The sequence below is a fragment of the Tyto alba genome, unplaced genomic scaffold (assembly GCF_018691265.1).
Source record: "Tyto alba isolate M040663 unplaced genomic scaffold, T.alba_DEE_v4.0 Super-Scaffold_1, whole genome shotgun sequence".
In the NCBI taxonomy this organism is placed as follows: Eukaryota; Metazoa; Chordata; class Aves; order Strigiformes; family Tytonidae; genus Tyto; species Tyto alba.
In genome coordinates this window covers 34,703,771-34,729,702 of record NW_024881261.1, presented here as the reverse complement: position 1 = coordinate 34,729,702, position 25,932 = coordinate 34,703,771, and the positions used below count along the sequence as shown (strand labels likewise).

The following is a 25,932-nucleotide window of genomic DNA, read 5'->3' as shown; positions in this document are numbered from 1 at the left end:
TACTCTTTGAATTTAAATGTGGTTCCTCTACCATTAAAGTACTAACAAAATGCTTATTTCCATGTGCAGTTCATACTGCGTAAACATTGTAAACAGGACTCTCAAGTTGGTTGTGTACTAGTTTTCATTTAATTCGTGTCCTAAATTATCAGAAAACCTCTAAGCAGCCAGAGGAAGCTATAGTTAATTAAGCCACAGATGGTGAGGACTAATGTGGTGTTGACCTTTGTGAGGACTGCAAAATCTACTTAGTCTTTCCCTGTAAAACACTAGCTGAAATGAGTTCCTGCTGATACTAAAAAGATGTCCTTGATACATTGAAGCCAAATGCAGAGACACTGTGGCCAAGGAAGGCGCCTTCCCAGGTAAGTGTTTGCAGGTTCCTAATGCACCGCATGTGTTGAGGCTTGGTCTTCAGGGCTCCAATTTAAGCCTTTTTAATGCTAAAAGCCACTGTTTTTGCAGGACTGGCTTTCCTGGAATGCATGTTGTCAGTTCTTCTTCACTTAAAATGGAGCTGAGCGGCGTATCTATACCCTCCTGTAAGCAGCATGCAGACTGTGTGATTGGGGGTAGGAGTGGCTACTTGAATCCACTTTTTAGTTGCTTTGTGCTCCAGGGTTTCATCTCTCTATTTAATTAACTTGTTTCTGCCCCTCAAGTTTGTGAAGAATGACTTTGAGAATTATTTTAAAATGCTGAAGAGGAGAATTCTGTATGTATTTGGATTTTGACTTGGGTTTCTGTAGGTGCTGTCTTTCAAATTGCTGTTTGATTATGACTTAAAGAAATCTCAAAGCTTTATAAGTGATCTGCACTTGTTCACCTCGGGCTTTGAATGATAAATTATGTTTGTCCAAATAAGCTCTCTGAAAATGCTTCTCTGAACAAAGGTTAGAGCAGCGTGGTATATTAACCTGATGGCATGGTCTGCAGTTTCCAACCCACTCTCTGTCATTTTGTACCAGAAGAACAAACAGATACACTCAGAAAACCACTGGATCACTTTGTTATTTGGGAAAATATAATTCTTGATCCTTCTCAGGACTTCTTAAGACTTGAGCCATGTGCCCAGCAGATGAGAATTATCACCTAGAGAGACACGTAGCTGACTCGAGTGCTATTTGGATAATTGAGCAGAATGTCCAGGCCACCAGAAGTGAATTCCTCTTTTAGTCTGGAAAGAAGGAAGAATCACAGCAAATATCTAAAAAACTTGATGTAGATTGGCGAGCTTCTGATAGTCACATTGCTTCATGTGACTGTCTTCCAGAAGGGCAGGAAGGATTATCTCGACCATATCTTTCTAGCCCATACGCTCTTTGTCTTCTTCCCAGTACTGCGTTTAGTCATTTGTGGAGCAAGGGGTGCCTCTGTATGAAGTACATAAAGTGCTTCCTACAGTAGATTTGAAGAAGATTGCAGTCCCATTTATTTAATTTGCATTCTCATTTGCATTTCATAAGGATTTCAAACCAGCTTTCACATCCTCCTGGTGGAGGTATTCCAGGACTTGTGGAAAAACTAGTCTAGGAGAGGGTACTATATTTACTTTTGTGAGTAAAACTACTTCCAAATGAGAAGGCTGGAGGAAAATTTGACAGGGTATTTAATTTTTCTGTGGGTTAGTCTGTCAGTCTTGCTACTTTGACCAAGAAGGAGGGGAAAACTGAAGGAGGTAAATGCTAGGGTTCATATCTGTAGACAGAGTTGTTTTTTCTTGGGCAATATAAATAATGGGTGAGAAAAAGGACTGGGCACTGCAGAGTCATCTGCTTGTCTTCAGTGCTGTCAGGGAAGAGACTGCAAGTCATCAGCCTTGCTTGTTGTCCTGTTCTGCCTTTTTTTGACAAAGTTTGTGGTGTGTGCTAAAGCAGCATTCTTAAGGCCAACACTTTATAGTATAACACATCACGCAATTGATTTCCTGGCTTTTAGATGTTCAGATTTAAGATTAATGGTGTAAGAAGGTTGGGCATGGCACACAGATTTTTTTTCATAGGTGTACATAATATGTATACAAAAGAAGAGAATTTTTGAGATTTGAGGAACCTTTTTTTTAGTATCTTGGTGCTGATATTCTGTTGTCAGTTACAATTTAGCTTTGCTGTACTGATTTCTATTGACCAATGTATAGGTTTTTTTTTTTTTATTTCAGTGATTGATGATATGTTAGATATGTATTTTGTGTGTGTGTGTTTAGAAACAGTGGGTTTTATTTTATATCCTCTACGTAATGCCAGGCATACCTGCATGCAGTTTGTGTAATGGATCTGCAATCTCAGTTGTGCCTACTGTAGCTCATCTTTGAGATGAGCTCATCTGTCTCCAGGAGTTAGGAAAGCAGTATAAAGTGGAGTTTGCAGTCTCCTTTCTTAAGTGTTCACGGGAAGCACACTCAGTCAAAGGTAATGATAAGTCATGCATCTGAATAGAAGATAGAGCAAAAGCAGTTCAGATGTACTGCTGATTCTACAGACAGTATCTTCAGTGTCAAGTTCAAAGAAGGCAAAGATGCTTAGGAAGGATATGAAATCTAAAAAAAGAAAAGCAGCAGTGTGTGCTGTCATCAGGAAGAAGTCGAAAGTGGCTCAAGATGATGTAGAGACTCAAACTTCGCATAAAGAACTGGTTGAAGTGTAGTAGAACATTGTGTAACATGTCTGACTTCATGGTACCTAATCAATGTGTGTAGTCTTGAAGATACAAATTTTCTTAGATAGGACTGAATGAGTTAATAAAAACGTACAAGATCTGTATATTAACTGGCATTTTTAAGTCACCCAGACTTCCAGTATTGCAGTGCCTCTGTCTGTTGCTTAGGTCTAATGCTTATGGATCTGAGGGGGGAAATTTTTGGTACAGGAATCCCTTGAAGCTTCTGTAAAAGCGAGTGCATAGGAAGGAGGAAAGGTGAATGATCGTCATGCCGCTCCAGTTCCAGGGTCTCTTGGGTTCGTTCCCCTGGCAAATCATTGCCTCTTGCCAGTGGTGGTGTTACTTCTGCATGTAAGATCAATGCAAAAATGGATTTGCACGGGAAAGTAGAACAGCTAATACCCTTTTTCGATTGCCTTGAGAGAGGAAGTGTTTTGGTAGTCTGCCATCCTTGAATAAATTTTGGTTTTGACCCTCTTGTGTCTCTGCTAATGCCAGCAACATACCTAGTTGGTGTTTTTAACCCAGTGGTAGAGGTCTTGTTGATTGTCCCCTTCACTTCTACTTTGTTGCACTTTATATGTATTGAAAGGATCATCTTGACCATTCCTTTTGGATCCCATGCCATATCCTTTTCAAAAGTATAAGGAGAGGGAGTCGTTTTCTCTAACTGAAGAATTGATGCATTCTTGGTAATGGTGCACAGCAAATCTTCCAGTGTCAGGAAGTGAATTTTGAATTTGCCGTAGACATCCTGTGATCGGTGGGTTAGCAGGAACAATCTCATCCAGATGAATAGAGAGAAATTGCTCGTGTCACTTGAGGGCCTGGCAGTGATGCACAATTCCCTGAGTGTTGCTTGTATCTTTATGTTCTATGGCTGGAGCTTTTCATAATACATTGTGAAACATCAAGGAACTTGTTGGAGATCAAGGAAAGAAATTACTTGATCTCAGCTGCAGTACTGATAAAACATTTTACATTTTGTATGTGGAGAATTGCTCTGATTATTTTAGCTGTCTGAAGTTCTGTTGGCACAAATGAATGTTCCTACAGCTTATGGATTTCCAAGGCCATCTTCTGTATGAGGAGTCACCAGGCAGCAGTGCAGCTTTATTTCTCTGCCACAGCTTCAAAGGCAGAAATAGGAAGTTTGCTCTGAAGTAGAGAAATTGGTGTTCTAGGAGTCTAGAGATGAATGATGATTTAAGCCGTGCTTTCAAGAATACGAACCAGTTTTTGTGCCTAGTTTTTCCTTGTTAGGAGGACAGTGCCACCAAATATGTCTTAATTTCCCAGATGATGTCCTATTCAAATAGTGAAAAAGAGTCTTTTTCAGGAGAACAGAAGATAATAAAAAGTAAAGTGTGTCTTATTTTAAGTTACCTAATTAACAAAGGCCTACATATTTGAAAATCAGCAATGGTGTTTCTTTCAGAATGTTTGTTTCTCTTAAAATACAGCGCTCTCTAATGCAATATCTTTGTGGGTTTTATATCTTATGTTTATGCTCAATATGTCCATATTAAATTTTACAGATACGGAAAACAGGTGGTTCATTTTTTTGTGTTTGTTTTTTTTTTTTTTTTTTTTTTTTTTGTTAAAGCATTTAATAATTATTTAAACAAATCTTTCTGCATACCTGTAAACATTGTAGTCTTTAGAGGGCAATTTTAGCTTGTAGTAAGACAGTATTTATGAAAGTGTGATCCTATTAATAGCTTACAAGTCTGACCACATGTGGGATCTGACATACTGTGTTCCCATGAAATAACTTCTAGTGCTATGTTACTCTTAAGTTTTTTCTAAAAATAACACAGGGATTTGTAGGCAACCAGTAAAATTAGCATCAAACTACTTCATACTGTACTCTAAAATACATGTAGGAAAATAAACAGAAATGTTACAAGTAAACATAACATATGGTTCTTTTTTTAATCTCTACTTTAGGACGACGTAGACAGTCTAAACCCAGTTCTCAGGGATAACCCGCAGTTACATGAGGAGGTAAAAGCCTGGGTAAAGGAACAAAAGGTTCAGGAGATTTTTATGCAAGGTAATTATGTGGGAAATTGTGTTATTTTTATTCTGTGTTAGCAAGTTTAAGGCCATTAGTTGTGTGGGACTCATCCCATAGCATTTGTGATAATAGAGAATATATTTCTAACTTGGAAGTTATTTTTTGGAAGTATTTGTTAATACAAGAAAACAAGACTATGTAAGAAGCTGTGTGTGACTTCTTCAGACTGTTCTTAACATGTTTGATGTATTAGTGATTACAGCAAAAGCCGAATATCATTAGTCTGAAGGTCAATATTTTTTAAGTTTGTTGTGAAAATAAGTGTGCATGAGTGGCAACCACACACCTTTTAGCATGTTTAAAACTGTTCTGTGCTCTGTTAGTGTTACTATTACTTGTGATAACTTCTCAGATATCTGTCCATGCTTGGAGTTCTTCACAGTTCTGTCACAGATCCACTTTCAGATCCACACGCCCTCACCCCCTGATTGAAAAGTACCTTTTGAATCAGTTACGATTTTGTAACTGGATTCCAATACTGGAAGGTTGCAGAAAATGCATACATCATTTTTACACTTTAGATGCAAGTTACTTGAAAACTATTATGAATTAGAATAAATTATTTTGGCTCAATCTTCCTGATCATAAAAATATTACATGCATTTCCAGTATATTCATTAACTTTCTGTAGAACTGACAGGCCTTCCTGTAAAGGCATTCCTAGCAATGGGAGGCAGAAACTAACCTCTGTGGGTCTGGGTTAAAATCCCCAGGCAAGCAGTAAAGAAATTTGAGGACAGAAATGCATAAGTGTTGATTCTGTAAATTAAACCTGGGAGGGGAGCAGTAAATAATCTCATATTTTAAGGTTGGTTCTGAGGTTAGCTTGCTGTCTGGTTTCTTTGATAAAACTAAGATTAGAAGGCCAAAGGACTATGGTAAGTATAATATTGAACTTACAGTAAAAAACTTCTGTCCTTCTGGGGAGTTTCTAATTTGACTAGATGTGATTATTTTTATGGGCCATGGAGAAATGATGCTGAAAAAGGCAATGAGTGGAACTGTGTAGATAGTAAGTTGGTATGTCAGTGTTAGTAATTTTAGATTTTATGTTAGTATCCTCAGATATAACATGACTTAATAGTGTGTTGATGAAATTTGCAGCCAAAACCGGATTGAGCAGTGATGTGAGCTCAAATTAGGGCTATATGAAAAGGAAACTAAAAATGAGCTTGTTTATTGAATTTTGTTAGAGTAACAGTAATAAGACAATTATAAAAGCCTTTGCGTACACTGGTACCGAATCAATACTTGAGCAAAGCCCCAGCAATATTGAAATAGTCATCTAAATGAAACTGCTGGGCCATCATCCACACAAGTCAGTTACGTCCTGTCATTCCAGGAACTGTATTTTTGTCTTATATATAATTTTATGTGATTTCTCAAATAGGTGTTTGGATGCTTCCAAGTGCACAAATTAGGAGTATTTTAGATGAAGGGATGAATCTAATCCACATGTCCTTGCAGACTAGCTCTCCTCGTCTGAGGAGAAGCTGCAGTTCAAATCCACTTGCTCACCTGATGTGAGTATGGCCTGAGGAGAGACGCGTTTCTCTGGGCCTTGACGTGCCATCCACCACGAGGGCCTTTGCAGTGCCACCACCTCAGCCCCCTCAGGGGTGGTGGTCAGCCAGCAGAGACTGCTGTCAAGTTCTCCTGGGGCATAATCTGGTCACAGAGACTTTGCATTTGGCACAAACCTCTCAGTGGCTTACAGACAGCCCTCTAGCAGTCCTAGCTGCTGTAATCTAGTCCTGTTATCCTTCTTTTCTCCTCCCCTCCCTTCTCTGGTTTTCTTTACCTTCTCCGTTATTACCATTTTCTCATTCCCTGCAATCTAAGCAACATTTTCAGTTCTACCTTGTCTAGACACATCTATTAAGGTTGTTACCATATTCTTTTACTTCATCCTCTACAGCATTTTTAGGATCCAGCCTTTTCCTTGGTGTCTGTGGTGCTGAAGCCTTCATTTCATATCTTCATATTTTCTACTTTGACTATCATAGTTTGTCTGAAGAAAGGGGAGGGTCAGAGAAAAATGTTAAAATCGGCTTCAAAATGTTTGAAAAGAAACATGCCAATTTAAGGAGAGGGAATTTTAGTCAAAACTGTTCCAATTATTTACAAGAATGAGACTAAAGGAAAAAATTGGTCCTTGCGACCTTTTCTTTGGGCGGCAGTCACAGCAGCCTGCTTTGCAGTAGAGATTGTAGGTTTGGCAGGAAAGTAGTTTATTCCTTGTTTAAAAAAACCCCAAACTCCTCCCAAACTTGACCAAGCTGAAAGCTTTTGGGACAAATAAAAGCAGTTCAAGGAACATGGTAAAGTGTCATTGATTTTTACAATTAATAATTTTGAGTTTTTCTTCCTATTAGTTTTATTATCGCTACAATCTCTGAAGCTGCATGTATAATAATCCTCTTGAAACACTGAGTGTGCTTCAGCCCTGAAGATATTTCCTGGTAGTACTGCACAGGCTGTTTCAACAATGTGTAGCTGAGTGTGATTCAGCCAGGGACTGGAGACAAAGCCAGGCTTTTCCTGTAATGGCTGCTTGTGGCTGGGCTGGGCTGGGCTGGATCTGAGCTGTCCTGTGTTGCATGACCACAGTTTAATCTTTTTTCTCCTTCCTGACAGCCTAGCAGCACGTAAGGAAAAAAACCCACTGTTTTTAAAGGTAGATAAAGTCCCTTTTAAAAATAGATAGGATAACAGCTGGGATGAAGGGCAGGCACAGATTAGAACAAGGAGTAAGAGGAAAGAAATTGGCACTGGGTCAGTGCAGAATAGTGTAAGAGAAGCTGGAAGCTGATGGAGAAGCAAGGATGGAGCTTGTAAGCTGAGAAGACTGGGAAAGGACTTGGAAGCCGGTGGCCTGGAATCATAAATGCTAAAATGAGACGAGAAGCTGGGGAGAGGGGAGAGGCTGGTTCTGGTTATGCAAGAGACTGAAAATTGTTGAGCAGTTAACAGGAGGATGCAGGAGAGGAAGAGCTGGGATAAGAAAGTAAGAATGGGAAATTTGCACGGAGACAGGCAAAATTTTACTGAGACTGTCTGAACAAGGCAAAGCTTTGGGACAGCCATTAAAAGTTCGAGACACAGAGAATGCAGTTGGGTCAGACAGCCAGAAGTGTGGGAGTTGAGCTGGAGGCGTTTGCAGGGGCATATGGAGTAAGGGTTGGAGAGAAGCCATCAGGAAATGTGTCCCCACGGGAACCCCGTCTGGTCCAAGGCGAGTCGTAAGCCTGTAGATTCTTCCTCTCTTTCTGCCCGTACGTATTGGTGATTGTCAGCGCCCGTGCTGGTGCACTTCTGACCCTTGTCTGGGCAGCTGGAAACGTGCTCCGGGGATGAGATAACGCTGATAGCTCAGAAGGTTCGGTGGGTGTCAAGGTTTCAGTTGTGCAGTGAATGATGTGGCTGTGGGTGAAAGAAGGGTGCCATTGCATGGTGTTCCTGTTCCCAGCTGTTTTAAAACCTAGATAATCACAGGCGAAAGGTATTTGAAAGGCTTTGCTAAGGTTCCAGAATGAAACCCTAAGACCACTTGGAAATGTCTAAATTATTAATGCTTTTGCACTTCTCTTGGTCTCTCAAATGTTGATGTTAAAACGGTCCTTATGATCACACACTCTCTTGTGCAGAGGGTATAATGGACCCAGTTGTGTAAATACAGATACTTTACTAGAGAAAGCTGTCGCTTGTGAGGTCCCTGGCCTGTTTGCTGCAGATGTGTGAGCTTGCTTAATGTCCTGGACAGGGGTTGGAAAAAACGGTCTTTAGGAAAGACAGGGGAATTCTGCCCTTGTCTGTGCGGTTGAGCAGCTAAGCACTCATAAATCTTTTAAGTTAGGCTTTTTGTCAGTTGTCACTGCCTGGTTTTGCTTCCGTTCCTGTACGCCTGACCTGGGACCTGGGGTTTGGTTGAGGAAGTAGTGAAACCCACACAGTTGGAACTGAACTCGGTGGCCGTGTTGCTTGGTCATACAGAAAGCTAGATAAACACGAAGTGCAATGAAACTTAGGGTCCCAATGATCAAGTAAGACACTGAATGTGAATAAAATTGTTGACTCTCCATTTGTGGGTCTTGAAACCAACTATAAGTACTGTATCATGCTATCTCCCCACCCCCATGGGCTTTTGGAGGTAAATTAAACTGATCTTTGCAAAAGGACAGTGTGCAGGCTTTCTTTGCAGTTGGTGTATCTGAAAAGAGGAGCTAAAGTCTTTATAGCATGTGTGGTTTTTAGTGTTCTGTGTGGCCATAGCAGGGACGGGATCACTCGGCTGCCTTTCCGACTGCTGTAATGGAGAGAAGCTCTGTGGTCACTTATGGGAAAGACTTGGCAGATGCAGAGCCTAACCACCAAGATGTAAATCTTTTCGCCAGCAAAGCATCTGGGCATGTGACTAGCCTGTTAAATAGCTTCTGTATAACCTGCTCCTGCCACTTTCTAGCTTTTCAGATCACTTTCTTATGGTTGCTGTTTGTAGGCAGGAATTTTCCCATCATTTGTCATCATGGTTGCAGAAAGATTTAGTTAGATAAGAAAATTGTATGTTGAAAATGTTGGCAGAATTGACCTTAAAGCATACTTAAACGTACCATTTGCATTTCAAAATGTCTTCCTGAATAAAAGTAAAATCCACGGGCGGTGCTGTGCCATGCCATAATTGCCTGTAGTTTGCTGTCCGTGCCATGCGCACTCTGTTTGCTGTGAACCTTAAAAAACCTGGAGAACCCATTTGTTTATTTACTTACTTATTTATTTCGGAATTCCTCAATGGCTTTTTTATTTCTTCCCCTTCTAAAGGTCCGTACTCCTTAAATGGTTATAGGGTGAGAGTGTACAGACAGGATTCTGCCACCCAGTGGTTTACTGGTATCATTACTCATCATGATCTCTTCACCCGCACTATGGTTGTTATGAATGACCAGGTGAGTTTGATATGTGATACTCTGAAAACAAGCTTCAAGTAAACTACACGCTGGGAGGTTTTACCATTTTTTCTGTGGCACTCTGAAGCACACTGAGTTGTTCATTTCCAGCGGGGTGAGTCTGTTACTGCGCTGAAACTACAGCATGACTTTGCATTGGGCTAGCAGTTAAAACCATCCTGAACCTGAATGCTTGTGCAATTATATGATTAATACCAGTTCTACAGTTTTGCTCGTCTTCTGCTGTCGCTATTTGAGTAGTGGAGTCTTTGAAGTGAAGTGATCTAGTTTTAAGAACTGGTCTTCCCTGTCAGCTCTGTTGAGAATTTATTTTCTCAACGCTGAAATCTCTTAGCATTGCAGTAGCGATTAATTCTTCCAAGCAATTGAAATATCCACTTTTCACAATTTATTGAATTAAGCATTTACTGCAGCCCTAATTTACATTTACTGTGGTGGGTTTTAGTTGTATTTCTGAAGTTGATGTTATAAAAAGAATTAATACTGGTATTTTTAGTGGCAGTAATGAATTCTATTTCAGGAGACCAGAGTAATGACTCAACGTTACTATAGTGAATGACCCATCTGCGTTGAAATGACTGACAAACTCATGTGTGACAATAAAAATTTAAGATGTCTAATGCTCAAATATATTATTTCCCTTAATTTGCTCTAATTAATTTTCCTCAAATATTTTTTTCACTTTATGACACATTGATATAAGATCTGGTTAGCATTTCCTTTTTCTGAAATATCCCTCACTAGTAACACTCTGCCAGTCTTGGAGTAGTTCTCTCCAGTCATTTTGGTTCGTTTCTTTCAGCAGTTTTGTTTGTGTTGGAAGCAATATTGTAATGTGCTTGTGCAGTATATTTTACAAATGTTATGAAATATTTGTATATTGTGATTGCTACTTAAGGGTTACTATATGAAGAGCTCAGTGTCTTAATTTCAAATTTACAGGTCAGTGAAGGCGGGAGAAGTGGTGGTAGGGTAATTTTTCTTATTAAAAAAAAAAAGTATTTTTACAGTGATATGTAAAGACACATTTGCTTTGGTTTTACTTTGTTCTCAGCCTTTGTTGAGTCATGTGTCAGTTCTGCTTGTCAGGATTAAGTAGGCTTTTCTCTGATTAGTCTTTAGCACACAAAATAGACTGGTGAACACTGATACAGAAAATACAGATTGGGCAGTGTCTGAACATCTGATTATTATTTTTTCTTTTTTTTTTTTTTTTTTTTTTTAATAAACCAGGTGTTAGAGCCTCAGAATGTTGATCCTTCTATGGTTCAGATGACCTTTCTAGATGATGTTGTTCATTCTTTGCTGAAAGGTGAAAATATTGGCATCACTTCACGCCGACGGTCTCGCTCCAACCAGAACAGCAACACAGTTCACGTAGATACATTTATCTTTTTACCTAAGTATTTTTGTATATTGTGAATATTAAAAGTATATGTTCAAAGTCGCCAATTAAAATTGTATTTAAGTCCATTAACCACAAAATTATTTTTAGGGTCATTATACACGTGCACAAGCAAATAGTCCCAGACCAGCAATGAATTCCCAAACTGCAACACCAAAACAGAATTCTCACCAGCACCAGCAGCAGAGGAATACTCGGCCAAATAAGAGGAAAGGCTCTGATAGCAGCATGCCCGATGAAGAGAAGGTGAAAGAAGAAAGATACGATTATATAAGTCGAGGAGGTAAAAGCAGTTATTGGAAAGGGAGGGAGAGCTTCTTAAAACCATATTAGACTGAAAATGTGATGGACGTGTTTTTATCTTTTACAGAAAACCCCAAGAACAAAAATAAACACTTCCTTAGTAAAAGAAGAAAACCGGAAGAAGATGAAAAAAAAATAAATATGAAGAGACTGCGGACAGACAATATCTCAGATTACTCTGAGAGCAGTGACTCAGAAATTTCAAATAAAAGATTAACAGATTCGTCCTCAGAGCAAAATTCGGAAAATGAGTTAAAAAGCAAGAACACTTCAAAGATAAATGGAGAAGAAGGAAAATCCCAAACTGTTGAGGGAGTAGAACAGACACTAACAGATAGGCGGTCTCCATGGGATGACATACAGGAGGATAAAAAACACGAAGAGACAGAAAGACTGAAGTCATCCGTCTTAGATCAGCAGGAAAAATCTTCACTCCATGCAGCAGAGCAGCCAACACCTTATGAGCAGAATGCCAAGGATCCACATGTTCAAGAGTGCAATACAGAAAAACATCATACTGCGGAATTAAAAAATGAGCAGTTTGTACCCAGACCTCCTACTCCAAAATGTGTTGTTGACATTACTAATGAAAACAACTCTGAAAAGGAGAGCCAGGATAATGCTGCAAGTACCTTTGGTTTGCAAACGGTTCAGAAAATAGAATCTCACAGCAGCGATTTAAAACAGCAGTTTGCAAATGCAAATTTCGTTGAAGCGAGGAAACAGGAAGCTGATCAAAGTTGGGTTAGCAGTGTTGTTAACAAAACGGATTTGATGCAACCTGGGGTTGTCAAAACGTTATCAGTAAATGAACATTTAAATCCTGAAAAAGAAAAAGTGCCGTATGGCTCGTTCATGTCTTCGTTAAATGTAGCTTCTCTAGCAGAAGAGAGTAAACTGCATAAACAAAGTCCAGTCCCTGATTCTGTGAAGTCAAAACCTAGTGCTTCAGTTGATCATCCTAAAACAAAGTCACCTGATGTTAAGCCTAAATTCACCCAATCTTCCGATACTGTGAAGTCTAAGGTTAGTTCCCAAAACAGCCATGCTACTGGATTAACAAGGTCAGCCAGTAAAACTGATCATGATTTGCCTAGGTCTAGTTTTCATCCAGTTCCAGCTAGAGTTAGTGCTTTAGAAGCTACTAAAAGCCCTCTTATCATTGACAAGAATGAACATTTCACGGTGTACAGGGACCCCACTCTGATTGGACAAGAAACAGGAACTAATCACATTTCACCTTATTTGCATCAGCATAATTATCCTCTGCATTCCTCATCCCACCGAACCTGTTTAAATCCAAACGCTCATCATCCTGCATTAACTGGTTCATCCCATCTGCTAGCTGGGTCTTCAGCTCAGGCTCCCTTGTCCGCTATTAACACTCACCCCCTTAGTACCGCATCTCACCATTCTGTTCATCACCCTCATCTACTTCCTGCAGTGTTACCCGGAGTGCCTGCTGCCTCCTTGCTGGGTGGCCATCCGCGACTAGAGACTGCTCATGCTAGCAGCTTAAGCCATTTGGCATTAGCACACCAGCAGCAGCAACAGATGTTACAACACCAGTCTCCACATCTTCTTGGACAAGCTCATCCTTCTGCTTCCTATAATCAGCTAGGGCTTTATCCAATTATTTGGCAGTATCCAAACGGAACACATGCTTACTCAGGACTCGGTCTACCCTCCTCCAAATGGGTCCACCCAGAAACTCCTGTTAACGCAGAGGCTTCCTTGAGAAGGGTAAGTTGAGCTCATTTCTTAATGATGTATTTAGCTGGGGTTGGTGTCTCCCAGCAGTGGTTTTCTAGGTACAGATTCAGTAGTTTGTGTTGCAACAAGTGTGTCGTGGTGGTGGGTTTTTTGAGTAGGCAGAGAGCTAGGAATGGAAAACCAGTAGTCACAGCTGTCTCACAGTGGATGTGAGTAGGAAGTTCTTGCAGACCTTGATTTCCTAAGCTTTGTAAAGACAGACAAGATGTTTGGTTTTAGTTTATGACCAAGTACGGTCAGCCAGCTGGTTCGGGACTTCAGGTCCACAGGGTCAACATTTGCTACCTCTAACTGTGAAAAGCGTTGTGTAAGTTAAATACTGGGAGAAGACAATCGTCTGTAAGTTTTGTGTATGCTCTCTAAACAATGGAGAAAGGCTGTGATGGAAGGGTACTAAATCAAGTGGGAAGTTCTGAAGAGAAATACTCCAGCATTTATAAATCTTTCTTGCACTGTACACCCAATTCTCTTGTCTTTACACCTATCTGTGTACCCTGTCTTGGCATATCTTTCTCCCATTCTGTTCCTGTTGACACACATCGCTGCCTTCCCATCTGCTTTCTACTCCTCTGTATTCAGGTCAGGGTGATTCCTCTGTCTGTATGCTGAGTGTAACCACTGAAGGCTCAGAAGAAATGGTTTGTGTTTTTCAGCCTAGCGCCCAGTGCGGCGGCAGCGTTTGGCAGGCAGACATGGCAATTACAGGAAAAGTTTTCTCAGCTCCTGCAGGCTTGGGATATGGCATGCTCATTGCAGGCACCTTAGAGGAACAGTGTAAGATGAAGCATGTGTAGTGCAGACAGAAACTTTGGAGAGCTCTACTGCCAGCTTCAATCAAACCTCCACTGAGCATGTGCATGCTGATTTTTAGAGGCTTACAACTTGGCCTAATTTGGGCAGATTTTCACAGGGACCACAAAAGGCATGTCACTGACAGTGGTCCTTCTGCCAAATTGTAAGCTTTTTGCGTCAGAGCTTGGAGTTCCTGAATGGTTATAAAGATTTTTTTATTTTTCATCATGGGGAAAGCTATTCTTCCCCAGCCTCATTCTTGAGAAAAGCCAAACCATTGTGGCTAAGTCCTTCCCAAACAGACAGTTTGATCTTAAAATGTGATAAAGTCAAATGCAGCAGAGAAGAAAAGCCTAAGAGAAAACGATAGGTGGGTTTATCTTTTCATGTTGCTGCCTGCTCCACCCCATGCTGAAGTCCATTTTAAAGAACTTAGGATAGACTGTTTTCACTTTGGCTGCCTGAAGTATGCAGCCCTGCATACCGAGGCACGTAGCTTTTTAATTATGTTGATATGTGGCAATTGTCTTGTGGTGACTTGTCTCCTGGCTCTCACACTGGAGGCCTTTTTTAAATACATCTTAGAAACCCAGAATGGGCGTTTCCAAAGCCGGTTTGCATGGATGCCACGATCGCAGAAAGGGATCTGCGTTTCAGCTGCAACGGCAGCAGCTGCTGCCACCCTGGGCTCAGGGCTGAGCCGTGCCCGCGTGCCAAAGGGAGAGTGCCCCCAAGCCCACCTTTTCCTACCGCCCACAGGTGCCCGTGGCAGCTCCCGTCTGTGGGCTGGGCTGTAGATGGTTGCAGGTGGAGTCACGAAGCTGTTTGGGCAATGCTTGGTGCTCAAGCAGATATTTCCCCAGCTGCTCTAGGGAGAAGGTGATGGGCCGTTTTTGCATAATACTTTAATACAGCTTACAGGTTATTCGTGGGAACTCACCACAGCGTGGGAACTCCTGGCCTAGGAAATGTGTGCACTAAAGCTGTTAGCGCAAACCCAAGCGGTCGCTTTAAATATGCAAAAAGTATAGAAATCAGAACTTCAAAGTTGTAGCACCTGCAAATCTATTCTGTGCTCTGTGTGTGTGTGTGTCATGAGAGCTCTTGGCTCGCCCTCTGCTGCAGCAGTTCTGGACTGGGAGTTGCCCAGACTGGGGAGAAGGAGAGGGATGGACTGGTGAGGAACAGAGCAGGGGAAAGAAGTTCTGGGCACTGCCGGGAGTTAGGGTAAAGCAGCACTGGGAGGCTTTGGGGTGCACGAGAGCTCTGCTTGCTCTTGTTCCAGTCCCTTCTTGGCTGGTCTCTAGCATGTTGGGGACCACTTCAGCCAGGTGCCCTGCCTTTCCGCTCCTCTACACGTGCTTCTCGTAAGCAGGTCTCAGGGAAGAGAGGGAAAGGGGAGACAGACAAAGAGCTGCTCTTGTCTGTTCTGCAGAGTTGTTACACAAGTTCCAGAGAAGATACGAAAATAGAAACTTGCCCAAGTAGTCAATTAAAAACCAGTTCCATAAATTAAGACTATTGCGGTGTGTGTAAATGAGGAGGTTGGTATTGCCCACCTTTTGAGTATATGGGTACACAGCACAAAACCGTGCATACTGTATGTTTGCCATGCTGCAAAGTATGGCAGGTGTGCACATTTGTGGTTTTAATACCATGCCGATGATGAAATCATGCCAAATAAAAATGCCTGGCAAAATAAAGCAGATTAATTTGGATTATCATACTTAATCATTTGGTTGGGGGGAGGAGAGGAACCATGCAGGAAAGAGATACTTCTGTCCCATATATTGAGATCTGTTACGAAGCTGGAAGTAGTTATTTTCCAGAAATAATACTGAATGGTATTTGTCTTTTGAAATAAATACTTCTTCACAATTCATTGAAGAGCTAATGGTCTGTTTACTAGTAACTGAAGTGCTGTCAGGCTGTCATTGGTTTGCTAATTTTGATGAGCTTGAGATGCTGTTCTAGAAGTAACTATTCATGCTGAATACTTGAAAATTAACCATTGTAAGAATGCTTCTGAAATGTGTAAACTATTCTATATGCTGCAAGTCCAGGGGAAGTACAATCAGATGTTCTACCAGGTCAAAGAGCGACCTAAAATGTTAAATTTTCTTTGCCATGTATGATTTGGTGCTGAAGTACATTCCCTCACTCTGATCATTGGTAGGACTTGATATAGTAACTCTTGTGGTCCCATGATTATTTTGAAATCTGATTTTATTTTTTTGTTTTGTTTGGTGTTAACAGAATACTCCCAGCCCGTGGTTACACCAGCCCACCCCGGTGACCTCAGCTGACGGCCTTGGTTTACTGAGTCACATTCCTGTGCGACCATCCAGTGCAGATCCCCTTCGGCCTCTCAAACTGACAACTCATTCCAGCCCCCCGTTGTCCAAAAGTATCGTAGAGCATCACAAAGAGTAAGTTTGCTGTTTAACTCTGTTGTGAGAGGGTACATTTCAGCAGCTGACATGGTCTCCTAGCTTCAGTTTAGTTTATTTGTAAACGTGAGTGCCTATGATAGGGAAAAGCAGTGTGCTGCAAAACAGACTCTGCCCTGTTGACATGGAATGGTATTTGAGTTCCTGACTCATCTGAAGACTGTTGAAAATTGTACCCAATATAAAGAAAAGTTTATTTTGTGTTAATAGGTAACTTTGTTCGGAGCATGGGAAGAAAGGTCTTCTGTTAAGCACGTTGCACTACATTCAGACTAACCTGTGTCTGCTTAACCTTTTTCAGAGAACTGGAGAGGAAAGCGTTTATCGAACCTTTACGTTCTGTTACGACTGCACCAGTGAAGACGGAGCTAGAGCAAAGCAGAACGCAGACAGCAAAGGAGAGCCATATGCACAGACATTTTGCAGATCCAATGTTGAACCAGCTGCCAAGGCCACCACAGGAGACTGGGGAGCGACTGAGCAAATACAAAGAAGAACACAGACGGATACTCCAAGAAAGTATTGAAGTTGCTCCTTTTACAGCCAAAATTAAGGGACTGGAGGGAGAGAGAGAGAACTATTCCAGAGTAACGTCCTTATCTTCAAGTCCCAAAAGCCATTCAGTAAAATACGACAAAGACGCTGAACGCTCTGTGTCAGAACTGTATAAAATGAAGCATTCGGTTCCACAGAGTTTGCCGCAGAGTAACTATTTCACTACCTTGTCTAACAGTGTAGTAAATGAACCACCAAGATCGTACCCGTCAAAGGAAACTTCAAGTGCATATGTTGATAAGCAAACTAATTGTCCTTCAACAGCAACTAGTCCCCAATCTCTGCCCTCTTACATTTCTTCTCTTTCAAAACCTCCACCTTTAATTAAGCACCAACCAGAGAGCGAAGGCTCCGCAAGCAAGATACCCGAGCAGCTTTCACAGTCATTGCAGTCCCACTCTGTAAATTCTTTTAGAAGTGACAGCAGGAGCCCTACTCAGTTGTCGATCTCGTCTTCAAATACACTCCGGAGTATGCCTGCCTTGCACAGAGCCCCTGTGTTTCACCCCCCTGTGCACCAGAACCTGGAGAAGAAGGAAAGCAGCTATAGCAGCCTTTCACCTCCGACTCTAACCCCAGTTCAACCAGTTAATGCTGGGGGTGGCAAAATACAGGAGTTGCAGAAACCACCAACTTTAGTACCAGAGCCGAAGGAAGCTCAGACTGTTTACAAGGGCGCTTCTGAACAGAATTTGTCAGAAATGTGGAAGTCCAGTAATGCCCCAAGTAACGAAAAAGTGGATTGGCACATGGAAAGAACGAGTGTAAAGTCACAATCCGCTACAGCATCTGTTATTGTGCGTCCTCCTTCGAGCACGAAATACGATAGCGGACCAGTAATGCAGTCTGCTTCCAAAGATCGAGTGAGTGAGAGATCTTCAGCTGTGACAAATCAAGCAGATTGCCTGAAAACAGTGGAAGCCAGGGAGACTGGAAGGATCATTCTGCCAAATATGAACTCAGACAGTGCTCGCACACAGTATGAAAAGAAATTTCCAGCTGTCTCGCAAGGCAGCATTCCTCGTGCTGTCACCCCTACCACAACTCTGATCTGCAGTACCAAAACGGATGTCACTGCATCAGCAGCAACAACTACCAGCGTGTCGAGCTGGGGTAGTTCAGAAGTGACTTACTCCTTATCGAGCACGGTGTTGGCCTGCGCGCCGCTGGAGTGTACCGCCTCGCGAGCAGCCAGTCAGGCCGTGGCGCAGGCCCCGGAATGCAAGGTCAGCACTCCAGCTCCGGTTACGCCCGCCGCTGGCAAGACAGGCAGCGCTGCTCAGCCCAGCTCGGGATTCTCCACCTCCACTGACTTTGTCCATTTGAAAAAGCACAAGGCAGCGTTGGCTGCAGCTCAGTTTAAAAGTAGTAACGCCAGTGAGACCGAGTCCAACTCTGTGAAAAATCAGACATTTTCAACCTCTCTCTCCCTAGACAGTGCTATCGTCTGTAATACAATAAACAAAGCGAACTCTGTAGGCAGTGGGCAAACTTCCCAGACGAGTCAGCCAAACTACCACACTAAACTGAAAAAGGCTTGGCTAACAAGGCATTCGGAGGAAGATAAAAACACTAATAAAAAGGAGAATTCAGGGAACAGCGTTTCAGAAATTATTAAGCCATGTACTGTCAATTTAATAGCTTCTACATCAAATGATTTGCAAAATAACATAGATAGTAAAATCTTGGCAGATAAGCTTGCGAAGGAAGATAAGCACCCTAGGAGAAAAGCAAAACGAACTTACGAGTCTGGCTCTGAAAGCGGAGACTCTGATGAAAGTGAGAGCAAGTCAGAGCAAAGGACTAAACGGCAGCCCAAGCCAACTTACAAAAAGAAACAAAACGACTTGCAGAAAAAAAAGGGTGATACAGAGGAAGAAGTGAAACCGAATGGTGTTCTTAGCAGGAGTGCCAAAGAAAAAAGCAAGCTGAAGTTACAGAGCGGCAGTAACAGCAGTGAGTATACTAATCTGATTTGGGAGAGACAGACTAATGTGAAGTCTTAACAGTGTTAATCCTGGAGGGTTTGTCATGCCTGATTGCTGGGAAAAGAGTGAAGAAGCGTACTTGTGTGAATGAGTAGGTCCAGATTTACCTGTCTCGAGGCTATTTGAAATATCCTGGTGTAAGAAATTCAGCGTTTTGTATATATGTGTTAACAAACTGGCTCTTGGCCTAAAACTAAAAATAAGCAGTAAACAAACTGGTTTATGCTGTCCATCAGAACTCAAGACACTGGTGCATGTAGTTGTGCCACTTGTATTGATATGTGTGTGTGTGTATATGTATTTATTTATTTATTTTTTAAAAAGATGCAGTGCATTTATTTTTAGAACACTACTGGAGGGAGAGATTCTCTATTGTTGAACTTTAATTCATCCTTTGATCAGAAAGCCAGAGGCAGTTCCTTGAGAGCCTGATGCCACTCTGTTATGATTTGGTTAATTTAATGGAAGGTTTGAGGGAGAGTTGTTTCACATTCCTAACTAGCATGTGTATTACATGGTGTTAACATCCCTCTTGTTTAAGGAATAAAGAAATTTAGGGAAATACAAATTTCAATTTAAATGTAATACTGTAGCATGTAGCCTATTGTAACTAGATTTATCTGAAAAGAAAAACTGGTTTGCCAACGTAAGGGATTTTATTTAAGAACTTACCTTATTTTTTATCCCAATTTATTCTTCAAGGACCATTTATTTGTCTTTGTTCTGCTTGAGTATGAGAAAGTCTACCATTAAATTACTTTTTGCAAGTATTTTTAAGTACAGGTAGTAAGAAAATGAGTATTGCTCCCTGTAATTACATTCTCTGACTTTTCACTACCTAGTGTATAAAGTTACTCTTCTGGTACCTGAGAGTGCTTGATCCCTAAGTTCTACTGGGTGCTGGAAGTGTTGCAGTATGTCTGAAGTATACTGGCTTGGGTCCAGTGATAGTACTATTACTCTTCCCCCTCCCCCCAGCTACAGGGAAGATCAAGGAGAAAGTGCCTATAAAGTCTTTCTTGGTTTCACTTCTGAAAGTGAACTGTGAATAGATACATGTAGCATGTTAGGTCTTTATGACCTTTATATTGTTGCAAAAGATTTTTTTGTGGGTTTGTTGTAGGAGGATTACTTACCCAAGGGAAGTCAGTGACTTCTTGTTTTGGCTAACGGTACCTGACTGTAAAAGTGATATATGATAATACGGTATGGACCTGTTTCATGGAACTTTGGTCAGGAAGTGGGTAGGAGTTGGTGTTACATTCTATTGTGAATCACACAGCCTGTGTCCTGCACGTTAACAGGTTGGGCCTGCCCCGTGGTAGCAGCTTCTTGTGCTTGCTGTCCTCGCTCAAAATGCCAATAGACCTGGGGTCTTTTTGTCCGTTTCTCCTACTCGACCCATTAAATAGATAGGCATTTCTGATACTCCTGTCAGTTTAGCTTGGGGGAGCTTTGTTACAATTTCTGAGAGCACGCCAGTCAGAGATTTTATTACGAAAAGGTCTTTCCACAAAGATTTATACAAAAACATAGTCAACCTTGAGGAAATTTCAGTGAAGAACAGGTTCCCATGGGATGGCTGCCTGGGCTCCCTGTAGGTGGCTGAAGATAACTATGCTTCAGGATCTGGGGCTCGGTGGTAGTTTTGCAACATGGGTGGTATCTGGATCCTGCCAGGGTTGGAAACTGCTTTGTCCCGATGCCGTTTGGGAAAGCCCCAGGAGCCTGTGTGCTAGCCAGGGCGCTCAGAGCTCCGGGCTGCGGGGCTCCCTCCTGCAAAGCAAGGCATTTTACAGTCCTGCAAGCGTTGGGGGTCTTCCAAGTTCCTGCCCACAGAGCTCAGAGTCTAGCAGCTCCCAGATAACACACCAGGATCCCTGGTTCTAAGGTAGCAAACCTGTACTTCAGCCTTTTCTGCTGCCAGGTTTTAATCCGGTTACCATCATACTCCTGGTCTGAGTTGGGTATGCATTTTGTAGGCCGTGAACTGAGGCATAAGCAGTCTGCCACTTGCAAAGTTTGCACAAGTAATTTCTGGCAAAATGCAGATCTGAACCCAGGTACCAAGTCCAGAGTTAGCACCCTGACCGCTCTATCATCCTACATCAGATCTCTGTTTACAGGACATGAACTTTCAAGAGTAGTGGTAGATGAAATGACAAATGCTTCTATCTATTTGCAGATAAAACTGGTGCCACTTTTAAAAGTCATTAAAATGAAAGCCTGGTTAAATAACAACAGGGTTCAGTTTCAAACTCTGTATGTGAAAATTGCACATATTACTCAATAGATTTGCTCCTCGTGTTACTCAGTGTCAGATCTGCTGACTTTCATATCGAAAATAGAATTGTACTGCTTAGCCTTGCAAAGTGAACAAACTTGACAGAGAGTAAATGGAGTCTGTTCTTCCTTATGCCGGATATTTTACATTAAGTTCAGATGAGTTACATGTGAATAGAGCTGCTCTTCTGTAATTATATCTGTAACTCTCAGCAAAAATAAGTTATGAAGTAGTACAATTTTTTTTTTTAAGCTCTGCTTTCATTCATTAAATTGTTGCCTTTTTTGCATACATCTTCACTTGAAACATAATTCAATCCTTTCTTTCTTGTGGTATTGTATTTCTTTGCTTGTTTTGTAAGAAAGGGATTCTGAAGATGATTTCAGTGGAATATTTGGTGAACGATACACCTAACATAAGAGAAAATACAGTGTCCTGGGTATTCCTGGTAGATCAGCAGGTAGTTAACTGTGCTCCTGCTTGTGTAAGTCTAATTGGTAGCTCTGCTTTTTGAACTTCGGAGCTGACAGATGGACAAATGGAAGTAATAATGAAATATGTTATGCAGGTAACAAATGTACTTTCAGAAGTATTGAACACTGGCTGATCTGACTGGGCTCTGCAAATAAGGGCTGCCACTGCCTCATGTGAAACCCTCCTTACTTTTGCAGCTGGTATACCTCGCTCAGTGTTAAAAGACTGGCGCAAAGTAAAGAAGCTGAAGCAAACGGGAGAGTCCTTTTTGCAGGATGATTCTTGCTCCGAAATAGGACCAAATTTGCAAAAATGCAGAGAATGTAGGTTAATAAGAAGTAAGAAAGGAGAAGAACCAACTCACTCACCAGTATTTTGTAGATTTTACTACTTTCGGCGGTAAGTACAGCTGTTTTCCTGATAATGTGATGCTTTAACTTTTAAAAGTAAGGACTTGCATGCTTGAAAGCTTGTCTGATTTTTCTGGCTCAGTCAGTCTGCCTGATAAAAGACACTGTCTAATTTAACAGTATTTACATTTGTATTTCTTATTTCTTTTGTGGATTGACTTCATTGCTTTTTAAAGCTTTATAGCAAAGACATCAGAACAGCTGCCCACTGTACCTTAGGCAAGCAGAAAATACAGCCCATCACCATTACACAGGTGTCTGACATTTGAAGTGGGATTTTCAAAAGGCAAGCTTCAGTTACTCTGGACAAGTTGCACAACCGCAGAGTTGCTCTTATTCGTAATTGTTCTTATGCCAGTATGTGGTGGGAATGCTGCTCAAAGTTTTTTGGGCATTTTATGAGGATGGAGGAGTTGCGACCTTCTTTTTCACAGTTAATGACCAATCAAGGTAAACTCACAAGCAGTGAAGAAAATTTCCCAGGATGCCGTGTACCTGACATGGTGCGGGCATCACAGCCTTAGAGACAGAACAACATGGCTTTAATTTACACGTGGGCTGTGTTGTCAGTATATATCCAACTTGTTTTGGACAGGAAATTGTTCCCTAGATTGGGTTTAATTTTTTATAATGAAGCTTTAGTTGCAAGAGTTAGTAGTCCTACAGGAATTGTTCCCTGGGTTGGACTCAAAATACCTTCTGCATAAGAATACTTGCTTCCTAATGTGGCAGTGTCAGGTTTGGGTGTTTTTTCTCTCCTGTATAAAGTAGAGAACATCAGTGGTAAAGTTGCCAACATTTTAAAACGCTGTTATGGAATTTAAAAATTCTCATGTTTTGAATATATTGTAAATTTTACAGTAGTTCAGTTATTTTCATTGCATTTAGATAGCAGGGCTTGAACTGTAAACAAGGTTTGCATTACTGTTGAAAGTTGTTGTGACTGAAAATTCATAATTTCTTCTTTTTCATTAAATGCATATCTAAATATAATTTTTGTTACTTAGTTCTGAACTCAGGACTGTTTTACTGGCCTTGCTGTAAAATTCCTTAACTGGTACAGTAATCGCATATGTATAATGAATTATCAAGTATTATGCAAGATGGAATTATTAATTGTTACTGCTTAAAAATAGACTAACTATAGCTAGGGTTAGTGGAATGGCATCAGGTAGGATAACAGGAAAACCTGTAGTTATTTTAAAGGTCAGAAATGAGCAGATACAAAAAACGTTATTTTGTATTAGTGATTTGTTCTGCCCAGAAAGACTTAAATATAGTGTTTGAACTCCATTTTTCTGAGTATGAGAGCAGTAGGATAGAAAGATTAGAAAACATGTGTCAGACTACAGGTGAGGAAGAGGAGAACTTTTCTGTCTGCAATTTTAAAGCAGAAACAAATGTTACAGAGAGAATGATGAGTAAACAGAATGCAAGAAGTGCTAAAAAGTTACTTTTAGTTTTCATGCTTCCTTACTGTTAATTTTAAAACCCTTTTTGGCAGTAGGACTTACTTTTAAATTTAAGAATATGGCAGGATGCTAGAGAAGGTAAGGAAAACTTATTTGTTGTAAGACTTGAGCAGTAAGGTAAATTAGCAAGTAAACTGTAAGTCACAGACTGTAATGATACATGCAGTTAAACTATCTGTTTTCATTTTTAGGTTATCTTTTAGTAAGAATGGAGTGGTTAGGATAGATGGTTTCTCTTCTCCTGATCAATATGATGATGAAGCACTGAGTTTATGGACACATGAAAACTATGAAGATGATGAACTGGACCTAGAAACTTCTAAATACATTCTAGATATCATAGGTGATAAATTTTGTCAGTTAGTAACATCTGAGAAAACAGCCATGTCCTGGGTGAAAAAAGACGGTAAGGAAACCTCAACTTGAGAGCGTTTGTACTCGAGTGTCTGTGTTCAGCGTGACCCATTGCTTTTTGGGTGGTTCATGGGCCTGTCGTGTTGGATTTTCCTAGGCTGTTTTGTAAGAGGGTATGTCGGGAAGGGGCAGGGACCTTCCTCAGTGGGCCAGCCCATTCCCCCTCCCTGTGCTGGTGGCTGTGCCAGGCCAGGGCCGGGGCCAGGCTGCTGTTGGGTTTTGGAGCAGCCCCGGTTCCCAGCTTGGCCTCCAGCTCTCCAGCCAGAGCAGCCAGCTCCAAGCCAAGGCCTGCAGCGAGCCAGGTACCGACTCCTGCCAACAGACATTGTGTTTCTGACGTGTCTCCTTCCCAAAACAAAGCAGAATAATATGACAGCGTGGGCCCTGCGGAGCATGTGCTAACACTGCCGCCTCCTCCCCACCAAAGCCACAGTTAGTCCGTCCTTCTGGCCCACGGCAGATGGGCACAGGCTGGAAACGGGCTGCTGGCTCCACTAATTCCAGGCAATGGAAGGAGGAGGTGGAGCAGAAAGCAGAAGTACCAGCCAGGTCTCCAGGACGGGCACCTCCCTCCCCTCCTGCCAACTTGAGCTGTCCAGCTCACCAGTTTGGCTGCTCTTGAGATTAAACGTGTCCCATAGGCAGGTGGGTGAAAAAAAAACAGCTTGCTGCTTTGCATTGGGGTTAAAAGTATATGTTAAAGAAGTTCTTTGTACTTGCAACCCATTCATGTTGAGCAGACATATTCTTTTTGTATTACTTCAGTCTGTGTTTTTTGGATACTTTAAATTTCTTTATAGTGTATTTATTGTAGCATTGATGGGGAAGCTGTGTAATACAACTAAGGGGGTAGATGTTGATGGTCTATTTATGAAGGATCACTTTCCTCCTTCCACACTCAGTTGCTTCTGAGGGGAAAATTGCGAATACTTCATTTATAAAGACTATTCATTCTGTGCTTTGCATTTAAATCTCAGTCCTTTTATTCTGCTTATTTTGTATTTCAGCCAAAATTGCATGGAAGAGAGCGGTGAGAGGAGTCCGTGAGATGTGTGATGCATGTGAAGCCACATTATTTAACATTCATTGGGTCTGCCAAAAATGTGGATTTGTGGTCTGCCTAGATTGTTACAAGGCAAAGGAAAGAAAAAGTTCTAGAGGTCAGTTCTTGATGAACTAGAGCATTGTAAAGGCTGTTTATTCTCATTTGTTGTAGAGATGCTGATCCACTAGTGTAACTGCCTTTCTGTAAAGTGTTAAATTACTTCTTGTGTGCTTTGGTTTCTCTTAGATCTTTTTCTCCTTTTTTTGTTGGTAGATATAGAATGAGTCATTCAGAAAGCAATTGCTGTGGGGGCTATTTTGGGTCTTTGTCCACTTTTCAGTCTTTTTGTGTGGATTGTCTTGAACGTTTGTGCCTTGCCCCTCAAGGTTAAATCTTGTTCTTCAGCTGTGAGACTGGCACTCCATTACACCTCCCTGCTTTATGGTAACTCATTGCTGTTAAGACTTGCCTTGATTGGAGTGCTTTCTGGAGTCTTCCCTTAAGTAGTACATGGTTTTTCACATTGACTTAACAGCCTACTTTTTGATTACAGAAGAGATGGAGACAAATATTTCGCATAGTATTTAAAATGAGTGTTAATGGAGGTTTCACAATCCAGCAGCCTACATGCATCCTCGGTTTAAACTAATTCCTGTGCTTTAATGGAAATGTCTGGTTTAGTCTGTAGAGAAGTAGAACAGGACTGGCTTGCAAACCTGTGATTTCTGAGTGACCCAGCCTGGTTGCAGCTGAAAGGAGGAATGGCTTGGAAGATTGATCTGGTCATCCAGCCCTCAGCTGTGATGTTGGTGCTCAGGCTGCTTGCTGGAAAGGCCTGCCTTCCCCTGGGTGGCGGGCGCCGTGC

General features: G+C 41.4%; 1 protein-coding gene across 4 annotated transcripts in view; it reads left to right on the top strand.

The window, feature by feature from the left end:
* JMJD1C (jumonji domain containing 1C) overlaps window positions 1-25,932 on the top strand; it is a 167,695-nt gene that overhangs the window by 123,416 nt on the left and 18,347 nt on the right. For 3 of the 4 annotated variants that reach the window (XM_032994618.2, XM_032994620.2, XM_042792919.1), the window contains 10 exons: window positions 4,609-4,714; window positions 9,557-9,681; window positions 10,936-11,079; window positions 11,198-11,390; window positions 11,478-13,153; window positions 16,232-16,404; window positions 16,727-18,936; window positions 21,924-22,125; window positions 23,800-24,014; window positions 25,030-25,182. In XM_032994618.2, coding sequence (XP_032850509.2) covers window positions 4,609-4,714; window positions 9,557-9,681; window positions 10,936-11,079; window positions 11,198-11,390; window positions 11,478-13,153; window positions 16,232-16,404; window positions 16,727-18,936; window positions 21,924-22,125; window positions 23,800-24,014; window positions 25,030-25,182 — 5,197 coding nt within the window. Of the gene's footprint in view, window positions 1-234; window positions 366-4,608; window positions 4,715-9,556; window positions 9,682-10,935; window positions 11,080-11,197; window positions 11,391-11,477; window positions 13,154-16,231; window positions 16,405-16,726; window positions 18,937-21,923; window positions 22,126-23,799; window positions 24,015-25,029; window positions 25,183-25,932 lie in introns of those variants that run through there. The other variant, XM_032994616.2, reaches the window with a different exon arrangement.